General features: G+C 45.5%; 1 protein-coding gene across 10 annotated transcripts in view; it reads left to right on the top strand.

The window, feature by feature from the left end:
• Positions 1–2,679: 2,679 nt before the first annotated feature.
• The window catches only part of PRELID3A (PRELI domain containing 3A), a 29,192-nt gene continuing 18,331 nt past the window's right edge, over positions 2,680–13,540 (top strand). For all 10 annotated transcript variants that reach the window (XM_035013863.1, XM_035013867.1, XM_035013862.1 and 7 more), the window contains exon 1: positions 2,680–2,778. In XM_035013863.1, coding sequence (XP_034869754.1) covers positions 2,747–2,778 — 32 coding nt within the window. In that variant the 5' untranslated portion in view covers positions 2,680–2,746. The remainder of the gene's footprint in view (positions 2,779–13,540) is intronic.

Raw genomic sequence — 13,540 nt, 5'->3', positions numbered from 1 at the left:
TGTCGTCAAAGTTAAATCTCGACTTCTTGGAATGAAATATATAAGGCCCTTATGATATGGCTCCTTGTCTACCTTTCTAGCTTCAGGTCTTGCCACTTCCCCCTGGGACTTTGCAATCCAGCCTTACAGGCAACTTACAGCCTCTTAAGAGCACTGTACCCCCTCATGTTTCTGAATTTTTGCATCTATTTCTCTCTTCATCTGGAAGATGCTTCCGGGACAAGCATGGAGGAGCACATTCTGGCTGGAAGAAATAGTATGAACGAATGTCTGGTGATGACAAGGAAGCACTTTGCCCAATCTGGCTGGCAAATTGGGCAAGGTGGATTTGAGGCCGTTGGTCTCCATTGGCATCGGAGTCCCTGGGGGAACTTGTTAAACCACAAACGTCTGTCCCCCTCGGCCCCCGCCTACTGCATGGCCGGGCTGAGGGTGGGGCCCAGGGTCTCCATCTCTAAGAGGCTCCCAGGTGCTGCAGCTGCTGCTAACGGAGTGAAGGAAAGTGTGGTCTTTGACCAGAGATGGAGGTATCAGGATAGAACTTCAAGCAGGGATGTGACTTTCGTTGGTTGTTCAACAATTATGGATTCATTGTGTACCAACTATGTTTCTGACTCTGGAAACACTAAGGATAAGGATAACTTAATATCTGATCTCAAAAGGTTTTTTAGCCTGGTGGGAGAGGCAGAAAATCGCAGATGATCATAATAGATTGTGGGGAGTCTCAAGGGGAGGTGTGCATAGGCTGTGATGTAATCAGAAGGAGGGAGCTGCACGGATGGGGAGACACCTGAGCTGGGCGTGGCTGCCTGAGAAGCCACAGCTGTGTGTCAGGGAGACCTGAGGGCAGGGCAAGGGACAGAAGGTGGTCCTCATTTCTCCCCCCTTCTCGGTTACCCAGCTTCACCATACACAGCATGTTTCTGTACCAAGGCACCACCTGGTTAGGGTCTTAGTTTCCTCACCTGGTTAGGGTCTTAGTTTCCTCACATGGTGAGATGCAAACTCAGCAGCTCATCCCTCGCAGACCTGGAGCAACCTACAGGAGCTGTCTCCCCTACAGTGTGTTCTAACTCACCATCCAGCCCCATTCCTTAAGGCTCTTGCTCCATTCCCATTTGTGGAAAATGCTGACTGTAAATGATGATGGTTTTTAAAAACCAAAATAACAGCACCTAGCTTTCTAGGGCTGAGTGCGTAGGAAGTGTTCCACAACGGGCCTGATCATAACTGTGAGCCATTGTAGCACAGATGTGAGGGGGAAATCATGCAAACCCCACTGTCCAGTCCTATACGTTAGCAGCTCAGCCCTCCACGAACCCCAAAGGAAAAGCTGCCCCCTGCCCCCTGCTTCTGCAGTTTCACCGTGGGCCTCGTCAGCCAGGCGGCCCCTCCATCAGACAGACTGCATTGCTCTGTGAGCTCTCTTTTGCTCATCTATAAAACAGGCACAGTACCACCAACTTTGGAAGATTACTGTAAGGTTAAAGCCATAGGTGGTAAAGGTCAATGTGAGTAGATGGTAGCCTAACCTAGGTCTTCTGGCTGGTTCCGTGAGCGCTTTCCTCTTCCCTGGCTCATTGCACAAACAGGTTCCAGACGCCCAGTCAGTGCCTCGTGCTGTGCTAAGTGCTGGGATTCAGTAGCAGGCTAGATGAGGTCCCCTGCCCTCACACCCCATCTCATTCTGCGCAGGTTTCTCTTCTTCGCAAAACAAGCATCTGCTTCTTTGTACCTGAACTTTGGTTGTGGTAGTGCAGAGTAAATACAAATCTAAAAAGAAAAAAATCGATTTCTTCCTGGTGCAAAAGGAAAAGAGCCTCTCCTTTCCCTTCTTAAAGAGCATTTACTCTAGAAAACTTGTACATTCTTCATCCTTTCGAGATGTGTGTACATGTTTTTAAAAAGCTAAGTAGGCCTTTTGCCAGTTCTAACCCAGAAATGTTCTTTCTCAAGGTCCTGGGCACCATCTCTCTGAAATGTTAGCTTAATTTCCAGGAGCACCTGGCTTCAAACCTACCTTCTATGGCAACGACATGAGAATTTTATTGCTTCTTCGGATAAAGACAATTAGCAAACAAAAACAGTCACTCTAATCACCAGGTAAATTTAGGGTGAACTCTGTGTCACCCTAAAAAGGTGTGGTCGAGTCCTCTCACTTGAGAACATGGATGTAGGTGTCGCACCTGCCTGGCTATGTAACTATATAAAAGGGTGAGATTTCTTGCTGTCTTTGCAATCTCTTTAGGAGAGCCTGTGACGCACATTACCTTCTGGTTTAATGCGACTCAATACTAAAACTGTTTTCTTTTTCTTCTATTTCCTTGGGGAGTTTTGGGGGGTCTGGCAGGAGATTTTGCTTTTCTTTATACTTACCAGGAGTAGAAACCAGGCTGGCTGGAGAGCGCTTTGGGAGAATTTGGACAACCTGAGCGATGAGCATTAGTCCCTCGCCTCCCATCCCTGCATTTGCAGCCGGTGCTGTCCGCGCATCTCCCTGCCGCAGCGCAGATCCCCCATCCGCGGCTCCAGCTGAGTCCCGCATTCCTATTTTTAGCCGCCATAACCCTCGTGGCCAAGTGACAGGCAAGCGGGCGGGGCCAGAGAGCGCCCGGCCCCGCCCCCGCCGCGCGCGCCCCGCCCCCGCCCCGCCCCCACGCGCCTGGAGGGAGGAGCCGGGCGCGCAGGATCGGGCGCGCGGGGTCCGAGCGGGGAGCCCGCGCCCTGCGGCTGGCGGGCGGCGGCGATGAAGATCTGGAGCTCGGAGCACGTGTTCGGGTGAGGTCGGGCAGCGGGCCACGGTGGGGTCCAGACCGGCGCCTGCTCCTGCCCCCGAGCCGCGGGGGGCGGCCGAGGAAAGGCTGGACCCCAGACCAGGCCCTCGCCGAGCCCGCCCAGCACCGCGCGGGCCGCTCCCAGACCGCGGCCCTGGCATCCTAAAAAGGGGGCGGGCTCTGTCCCTTCTAGGGCGTCGTTAGGGAGAGAGCCGGCGGAGTGGCGCCGTCTGTTTGATGGAAGGGCCGCCTAACGGACGGAGGCGGGTGGTGGGATTGTCGAAGCTAGGGGGCGGGGGGCGGGGGGCGGCCTTTCCCCGGGGGTCTGACGGAGGCCCGAGCTGCGGGGACGGATCTCAGCCAGTACGATGGGGCCAGACGGCGCGGGCCGGCGAGTGCCCTCGGCGGCGGGGCGCCCTGGTGTGCATGGAAGCCCGGGTGGACGCGGCGGGGAGGGCACTCGGCAAAGTGGCCGTGCCCACACTTCAGCTCACCCGGGAGCAGGCCCGATCTCGCCTGCACAATGCGCTCTTTGGGGCAGGGCGCCCGGCATCCTAGGGAGAACGGAGGCCTGGAGAGCGGGCCCGGTCCTTCCTGAGATTGTGCGGTGCAGTTGAACACAGACTAAGCTGTGAGCTCGGGAGGAAGCCAAATGTGGAGAAGGCTTGTGGGGGTCTTTCACCCTGAATGCACTTGTGGGCATGGAAAGCCTCCAAGCCAGAGTGGAAAACTGGGAACTGTTTAGGAGTATCCTCGTGACCTAAATGGTATCTTCTCCTAAGTCGCTTGATATGTGACTCTATGAAATTATCCTTTAAGATTTTTTAAAGGAACAAAGATTTTAAAGATTCCTTGACCCCACTTAGAGAAGCATTTCGTTTTTGGGGGAAAAAAAAAATACTGCGTGAAATGGAATTGTCATCCTTTGGCCTATAAAATTATTATAATAAAAATTTATCAAGTGATTTAAAACCTCCGAAATTATTTTTAATGAAATCTTTAGACTTCAGGGGAAACAATTTAGTGTGGATCTTTGTATAGTCTGCAGCCTTTCTCAACTGGGGTTCCTTGAGAGATCAGTGAAAACCCCAGTGAGAATGACTCCAGAGATTCTTTTCTCAATTTGGGACATAACTGACACCATCAGAATGCAGAGGGGAGAAGTTAAGTCATTGCAAACTGTGTGCCCCGGCAGTGGGGCTCAGTGTTCTCACTGAACACCTGAGAAGGACTGCCCTAGAGGTTCATGGAATGCTGGTTGACAAGCAGAAGTGAATGGTCAGCTTAGGGAAAGTCACTATTGATAAAATTCACCTACTTAATGTGTACGATTCAATGATTCTTAGTCAATTTACAGGGTTGTACAACCATCACCAAGGTCCGGTTTTAGAACATTTCCATCATGCTACAGAGACACCCTCATTCCCATTCACAGGCACCAGCCACTCTCATTCCAAGCCCCAGGCAACCACTAATCTGCTGTTTCTGTAGATTTGCCTTTTCCAGACATTTGACATAAATGTTCTCATACAATATGTGGTCATTTGTGTCTGGCTTCTTTTACTTGGCACATTTTTTTGAGGTTCATTGGTATGGTAGCCTGATGAGTCTTTCGTTCCTTACCTCATTCATTTTGTGTCCCTGATACTCTGCCAGTGCCTGGCACATAGTAGGTGCTCAGTGTGGGGCTGAGGAATCTCAAGGAAACCAGGTGCCCTTCCAGATTGAGGGCGGCTAGCCATCAAAAGAATTCCAGGGAGCCCCCAAGCTGCTGTAGACTAGGTGCTGATCCTCTGCCATTGATTTTTAAACTTAAAATTGGCAAATGTGGAATGCAAGTGGCTGAGGATGATGGTAGGTAGGCCCCTGTGGCAGACAGATGGTAAGTGACCTGATACTCTTTGATGACAGGCCATCTGTAGGACAGTACCAAAGTGGAAGCCTGGCTTTCCAGCTAGGCTTAATAAGGAGTTTCCCTTTGCTTAGTCCCTTAAAATCACTGTTTTGTTTTGTTTTTTCCTTTGGGCGTTATAAACCTTTCTTTTTCTTTCTATACTTGTTTACTTTTTATATATTTGTTGTGCTGGCAGGTGAGTATTTGATTGGAGGTTCATAAGTTTACTCTTGAAAGGCAAGAAATAATCAGGCACAAAAACTTTGACATTTATCAAGTTTTCCTCCTGTGTCCTGAAGAAACCCCAGGGCCCAGGGGTGCATGAGTGGTGCAGTTGGCTAAGCTCTCAACTCTTGGTTTCAGCTCGGCTCATGATCTCAGGATCATGAGATCGAGTCCCACATCTGGCTCCGTGCTCGTTGCGCACTCTGCTTGGGAGTCTCCCTCCCTCTCCCTCTCATTCTCTCTCTTTCTCTAAAATAAATAAATCTTAAAAAAAAAAAAAAGAAACCCCAGGGCCTGGAGTGGGGTATGAACACAGCTATGGAAATGGAGAGCCCTTTGGGAAGGCCATTGGAATCAACGTGTGTTACCTAGACAGGGTTCAATAGAGTTTAAATAGTAATGAAAAATACAGGACTGAATTATAAAAATATAGAAAGGGACATTAAACATTAACAGGTCTATAAATTTCATCCTCACAGCATTGACCAAGGTTTCAGGTAGGCCTAGAACAGAATCTTTCCTAATAGCCAACACAAGATTGGCTGGCTGCATCAAGGTCATATACTCCTTGGATTCCAGCAGCTACCAGGAAAGATATCCAGAAGGTGATAACCATCTCAGAGAAGTCAGGAGCTTTGGAGGGGAGGTACCCTCCATCAGGCTTGCTTTCTAGCCAGGAGCAGGGAAAAGCACCTCCCCACCGTTTCTTTTAAACAAGAGAAATTGAACATTACAGACAAGAGTTGAAGTGCCTCCCAGTGCTGTTCCCTTTCTCCCCAAAGGCAGACAAGATTATGAACTTGGTGGGTTCATCCTTCTGAAGGTTGGTTTGACTACGTTTATGTGTGTGTGTGTGTGTTTATCCATAAACAATACATAATGTCATTTGTTGTCTTAAAATGGAAATCAGTGGCATCACTTGGTACAGATCTTTTGACCATTTCCCTTTCTTCACAACAGTGTGTTTTTGAGATGTGTGTGTGTGTTTGTGTGTCTCATAGCAGCATGATATTCCATTGTATGAATATGTCACAATTTATCCTTTCTCTTATTGAAGGGACATAACATTTCCCCCTTTATTCCATATCATACTGCAGTGATCACGTATGTGTACGTTTCCAGCCCCTTTAATCAAGGGCCCGCTTAGGCCAGTGATTCTCAAACTCTTCAGCCTCAGGACCTCTTTACATTCTTAGAAAATATTGGGTGCCCCAGACAGTTTTTATTTGGGTTATATCTACCACTGTTTACTATATTAGAAATTAAAATGGATAAATTTAAAAATATTTATTCATTCATTCAAATTAATAATTAATAATGATAAACCCACTTCATTAATAAAAGCAAACCTGTATTTTCCAAAAGCACAAAAATTAGCAGGAAGAGTGGCACTGTTTGATTTTTTTTTGCTAATTTCTGGCGTAACAGAAGATAGCTTGATCCACCTGTCTGCTTCTGCACCAGTGTTTTGCAGTCTGTTGTTTTTGTTCAAATATACGAATAAAACCCAACCTCACTCTATGAGTAAAACCCATTTGGTATTTTAATAGTCTTTTAAAGTGATTGTGGCTACTTTAAGTAATTTGCTACTACAACAAGACAAGTGGTTTCTGAAGTTCATTGCAGTGGAAGATCTGAAACCATAATGACCAGAGAAATTGGCCTGCCTTATACATGAGTGACATCTCGCACCAGTCACTTGGAACATATGGGTTCATCAGGTATGCAGTATGGGGCAGTCATCAGGCTCCCAGTAGAGGATACAAGTTTCCTAAAATTCCAGTCTGCATTCAAAAGCTCAAATTTTCTCTTTGGCAGCAAATAATAATCAGTTGTTCTTGAAGTGATAGGCTCGCTGTATTCATTTTTGAGAAAATGTCTGCCACATACCTAAGTCTGAATAACCAAAGTCCGTCCAACTGTTGTTTCGCATAGAAGTGGTGGGCTGGGCTGGAGAGTAGCAGCTAGCTGGGCCCACCGCCCACCAGCTGCCTGGGGCTCCCCCGGCCACGGTGGACCTCCAAGTGCAGTTGGTCTGCTTCCTGCGCGCCCTGCTGTCTTGCTCAGAACATCAGTACAGGGGTACTTAGGGGTCTAATGCAAAATTAATAATCTTACTATTTCATAATGGATATTTTTAAGAGACACTGGCATTGTTTTCCTGAGTGAACAGCAGTGAGCCCTGACCCCAAGTGCGGTTTGGGGTCAGGGCCTTCATTTGTGGGGAGAGGCCAGCAGCTTTACCCTCTGTTGATTTTGCAGCATTGGGGTAAAGGTCAATGTGGAGCAAAAGGCAAATCATGTCTCAGTAGCACTGAGGCAGTTTTGGCCTGGCAGAGCTCTGGAGAGGGCTGGGAGCCCCCAGGCGTGGAGCACGCTCTGCGAGCCGCCGGGCTGGGCCTGGGGTTGCTTTGGGCCGGTGCGGGAGCGCGCTGCCTTGCTTGGGGCTGCCTTCAGATATTTTTTAAAAACCTTGTTATTATGGAAATTTTAAAAGTATGCAAAAATGGAGAGCTGAGAATAGTGCGTGCCCGCTGCCATCTCTCACGTTGACAGTCACCCTCTCACAGCCCAGCTGGCTTCACGTGTCCCTACCCACCGCTCCTTCCCCCTGGGTTATTTTAGGCAAATCCCAGGCGTCCTATAATTTCATCCCACTTCATCTTTCTGACACCCTGGCTGTGCATAGAGAGATGCTTTGTTACTCCTTTCCACTCCCCAGTGTGCCAGGTAGACCGAATCCCACCACCTCCTGGGCTGCTGGGCCAGGCGCCGCAGGGGTGATGCCCGGCGCTGTGCTCCGAGGCAGCCACCCCTGGGGACGGAGTCACACTCCACCGTGGTCACTGTGAGTCACAGACAGAGCCAGGACTGTGCCTCCCAGGATGAACTTCAGCTGATTCCTGGCCTGCCTGACACCAGGGCACAGGCCTTCTCAGCATCTCTCAGGGCTTGGACCGATTTACCACCCGCAGCTCAGTCTCCCCCTTTTTCTCAACACTTGATATTGCCAGACTTTGCCATTTTTGCCAATCGAACGAATGTCAGGCTATTTCCTTTAACCAGGAAGTGTGCTCTACTTAACCCTTGGTATTTTAAAAAATGTTATTTCCTGCATCTGCTGATGTCCGTATTAACTTGTTTTGGTCCTCCTGCTATAATCAGTAGAATTATTTATTATGTGAGTGTTTTAAGTGGCTTGTATTTAGTTTCAATCATCAGCTAGAAAGATGCAAGGTTTCCCTAGAAAAGAAAGATTTATTGTGTATGATGTGCTTCATACAAGTATTTCAACTCTTTGCTAGTTTTAAGTAATTTCAGGAGGCAAAGCCTATTCTGCTTAAAGTAGTGATTTTTATGGGAACAACTCTTAGGACCTTAGCCTGCAATGCTCGCAGAGTATTTCATTGAGAAGGCCCCCATGTAACTCGGTCCCTTACTGCTTTCACGTATGTCCAGATTCTCCCTCCTTCCCTAGATCTTGGATCAACCACATCCCTGACAGTTCTTTCCCAGAGAAGAAGGCTCAGCTCTCTGGGTCCTCCAGAGTGATCAGGTGTAACCACATCTCTGGGTCTTCATCGCTTTATGTTAAAGCTGGTGGATGTATCAACTCAGTGACATGATTCCATGGTTTGAAAAAGCATTTCTTTGTTTACAAGAGGAGATTTTAGATCAGTTCCTGACAATTTAGAGGCCATGGAACATAATGGAAACAACAGAGGGTAGGGGGCTGGGAGGCCCAGTTCTAGAGTGGGCCCTGCTGCAAACTTTTGACACGGGACAGAGTTTTATGAGGATAAAGTAAATTAATGGTCAGTAACTGATATTTTAAAAGGATGTCAAATATGGAACAAAACCCGTCAATTTGTTCGTAATCTTTGATATTTGATTTAGTAATTTCATTTCTAGGAATTAATCTTAAGGAAAAATTAGGTATGTGAAAGATGAGTATACACAAATGTTTGCTACTGTCTTTATTTTACGGAGCAAAATTGGGAGCAAAAGCTAAATAACCATTGTAGGGAGCTAGTTACATATAAATACCTATAAGATGACCTGTGGTGTAGCCCTTTATAATCAGATTTCTGAAAATAGGTTCATGATATGGGAAGATGTTCATCATCAGTTAAATATAAAAAGCAGTGTCTGAGTATGGTTTGAGCATGATCCCAGTTTAATTTTTGTAAGGGGTGCATGTGTGTGTGTGTGTGAGTGCATGTGTGTGTGTGTGCGCGTGCGCATGCGTGTGTCTAGCTCTTGACTCTGGGCTGTGTCTACACATGTTGTTTAAACTTGTCTGAGTACATCTGCGAAAATGATGGCGTTGTTGACATATTCATCCTTGCCGGAGGCTCAGATGCTTCTGGGAGCACACACATCCCAAGGAAGGAAGAATTGGGGGAAGACGCACTCAGGGGGCGGTCCACCCTGAAAACCTGAAGGGGGCACCTCTGACTCCCTGTGGACAGCCGTAGGGTTTCAGCCTAACCGAGCACTAAAAAAGCGCTGCCCCATCAGTGGGGCAGCCGTGAACGTGGCTCGAGACCTCGCCGATAGCGGGACACCAAACAGGGACAAAGGTGCCCACCCCCTGCCTCAAGGCTCAGGGCCAGAGAGAGAGTGGCGGCGGCCTGCAGGAGAAGCTTCAGGGAGAGCTGGGGACACCTTCGGGGACTCCCACACAGCCTGGCATCATCTTTGGATAGTGGAATTGTGGATGCTTTTATTTGCATACTTTGTTTTTCAGTACTTTGGACACTTTTTATAATCAGAAAAAAATATGTTGGCCACTTCACGCCATATACCACTTCAAAGGTGGGACAAAGTACAGTTTCCCTTGAATAATGTGGGGGGTTAGGGGTGCTGAGCCCCTGCACAGCTGAAAATTACTTGTAACTTGTTTAAAAATCCCCTTTCTGTGGTGCCTGAGTGGCTCAGTCGGTTGAACGTCTGTCTGCCTTCGGCTCAGGTCATGATCTCATGGTCCTGGGATCGAGCCCTGCATCGGGCTCCCTGCTCAGGGGGAGTCTGCTTGTCCCTCTCCCTCTGCCCCTCCCCCTGCTCATGCTCTCTCTCATTCTCTCTCAAATACAATCTTTTTTTCTAAAGATTTTATTTATTTATTCGACAGAGAGAGACACAGCGAGAGGGGGAACACAAGCAGGGGGAGGGGGCGAGGGAGAAACAGAAACAGGCTTCCCGCCGAGCAGGGAGCCCGATGCGGGGCTCGATCCCAGGACCCTGGGATCATTACCTGAGCTGAAGGCAGATGCTTAACGACTGAGCCACCCAGGCGCCCCTCAAATACAATCTTTAAAAAGAAAATCCCCTTTCAGTAAATGGCACAACTAGCCACACAGTTGTTCAAGCCAGAAACTTGGGCATCATTCTTGAGTCCTCCTCTCTCCTTATTTTCAGGATTAATACATAGTTTATCATCCAAATTGGGATACCTTTGAAGGTGAAAGAGGACACTCTTAATATGTCCAATAAGACAGAAGGCAAAAATTGGAATTGTCCTGGACAAACTGGAATGTATGGTCACTTTACCTTTCTTTCTCTTACAATTAGTTACAAAGTACTACTACTTCTTAAATATTTCTGTTGAATGTAGTTGACACGATGTTATGTTAGTTGTAGGTGTATCACAGTGATTTAGTATCTCTATGTGTTATGCCGTGTTCACCACAGGTAGCCACCATCTGCACCACATAACGCTAGACGACATTCCCTATGCCGTATCTTTTGTACTCATGAGGTACTCACTCCATAACTGGAAGCTGGTCTGTCCCACTCCCCTTCACGCATTTTGTCCATCCCCCTACCTCTCTCCCCTCTGACAACCACCAGTTTGTTCTCCGCATTTCTGCATCTATTTCTGCATTTTATTTGTTTATTCATTTGTTTTGTTTTTTAGATTCCACATATGATTGAGGTCATATGGTATTTGACTCTCTTTGTCTGACTTACTTCATTTAGCATAATGCCATCTAGGTCCATCCATGTCACAAATGGCAAAGTCTCACCCTTTTTTATGGCTGAGGAACATTCCATTGTATATACATATATACCACATCTTCTTTATCCATTCATCTATCGATGTACACTTGGATTGCTTCCATATCTTGGCTATTATAGATAATGCTGCAGTAAACATAAGGGTGCATATAGCTTCTCAAATTAATATTTTTGTTTTCTTTGGGTAAATACCCAGTAGTGGAATGACTGAATTGTATGGTATTTTATTTTTAATTTTTTGAGAAACCTCATATTGTTTTCCATAGTGGCTACACCAATTTGCATTCCCACCAACAGTGCACAAGGGTTCTTTTTTCTCCGTGTTCTCACCAACACTTGTTATTTCTTGTCTTTTTATTTTAGCCATTCTAACTCCCTTATGTCTCTTAATCAGACATAAGGTGATGATAGCTCATTGTGGTTTTGATTTTCATTTCCCTGATGATTAGTGATCTGGAGCATCTTTTTGTGTATCTGTTGGCCCATTTGGAAAAACGTTTATTCAGGTCCTCTGCTCATTTTTAATTGAATTATTTACTTTTTTGGTGTTGGATTGAATAAATTCTTTATATATTTTAGATATTAACCCTTTATTAGATATATCATCTGCAGATATCTTCTCCCATTCCCTAGGTTGCCTTTTTTTTTCTGTTGATGGTTTCCTGCACTGTGCAAAAAGCTTTTTGTTTTGGTGTAGTCCTAATAATTTCTCTTTGCTTTTGTTTATCTTGCCTTAGGAGATATATCTAGAAAAATATTGCTACAGCCAATGTCAAACAATGTATGCCTGTTTTCCTCTAGGAGTTTCATGGTTTCATGCCTCACATTTAGGTCTTTAATCCATTTTGAGTTTTATTTTTTTGTATGGTGTAAGAAAGTGGTCCAGTTTCATTCTTTTGCATGGAGCTGTCCAGTTTTCCTAGCACATTTACTGAAGAGACTGTCTTTTCCCCATTTTATATTCTTGCCTCCTTTGTGGTAGATTAATTGACCATGTAAGTGTCAGTCTATTTCTGGCTCTCTATTCTGTTCTGTTGATCTTTGTGTCTGTTTTTGAGCCAGTACCATACTGTTTTCATTACTACACCTTTGTATTATAGCTTGAAACCTGGGGTTGTGTTACCTCCAGCTTTGTTCTTCTTTCTCAAGATTACTTTGGCTATTTGGGGTCTTTTGTGGTTCTAAACAATTTTTAGTATTATTTGTTCTAGTTCTGTGAAAAATGTTATTGGTATTTTTTTGAGAGTTTAGATAAACCACATGTGGTTTTTTTTAAAAAAATTTATTAACATATAATGTATTATTTGTTTCAGGGGTACAGGTCTATGATTCATCAGTCTTACACAATTCACAGCACTCACCATAGCACATACCCTCCCCAATGTCCATCACCCAGCCACCCCATCCCTCCCACCCCCACCATCCAGCAACCCTCAGTTTGTTTCCTGAGATTAAAAGTCTCTTATGGTTTGTCTCCCTCTCCAGTTTCATCTTGTTTCATTTTTTCCTCCCTTCTGTCTTGTTTCTCAAATTCCTCGTATCAATGAGATCATATGATACTTGTCTTACTCTGATTGACTTATTTCGCTTAGCGTAATACCCTCTAGTTCCATCCACATCGTTGCAAATGGCAAGATTTCATTTTATTGTTGGCTGCATAATATTCCATTGTATATATATACCACATCCTTTTTATCCATTCATCTGTTGATGGACATCTAGGCTTTTCCCATAGTTTGGCTATTGTGAACATTATTGCTATAAATATTGGGGTGATGTTATTGGTATTTTAATAGGGGTTGCACAGACTCTGTAGATAAGAATAATGTATAACTTTTGATTCCCCCAGCAATTAACTGCTTAAAGCCTAATATGGACCTTACTGATAACATAAACAGTTGGTTAACACATATTTTATATATGTATATACATATGTATTATACATTATATATAATACTACATATTATATTATTATATATTATGTGTAATATATACTGTATTCCTACAATAAACTAGAGAAAATAAAATGTTATTAAGAAAATCATAAAGAAGGGGCGCCTGGGTAGCTCAGTTGGTTAAGCGTCTGACTCTTGATTTTGGCTCAGGTCATGATCTCAGGGGCGTGAAATCAAGCCCCACGTTGGGCTTTGTGCTCATTGGGGAATCTGCTTGAGATTCTCTCTCTCTCTCTCTTTCCCTCTGCCCTTTCCACCTGCTTGCACTCTCTCTCTCTAAAATAAATAAATCTTAAAAAAAAAATCATAAGGAAAATACATTTACAGTACTATTCTGTATTTATTGAAAAAAAATCCACATATAAGTGGACCCACGCACTTCAAACCAGTGTTGCTCACGGGTCAACTATAGTTGGTTCTCAGTAGAGCATCACTAGCTGGGCGTAGTAGCCTGTTCTAGATACACATAAGGCAGGTGCATTACTGTACTATTTTAGCGTTGAGTTCCAGGTGTCGAGGTGGTCAGTTAGGTCCAGGAGCCCAGCTGGAAGTCACAGCCAAGCCTTCATTCACCGCAATAGTGCAGGCAAAGAGGTAAATAAACTCCAGCTCCCCAGTGTTCCACCCCTACCATGGAACAGCATGGGCGGGGCAGGTGACAGGCTGGGGAT

Source organism: Mirounga leonina, unplaced genomic scaffold (genome assembly GCF_011800145.1).
Source record: "Mirounga leonina isolate KUSES-001 unplaced genomic scaffold, KU_Mleo_1.0 Mir_167, whole genome shotgun sequence".
NCBI lineage: Eukaryota > Metazoa > Chordata > Mammalia > Carnivora > Phocidae > Mirounga > Mirounga leonina.
The sequence above is the reverse complement of the archived record's forward strand: the minus strand, read 5'-3'. Positions and strand labels throughout refer to the sequence as shown.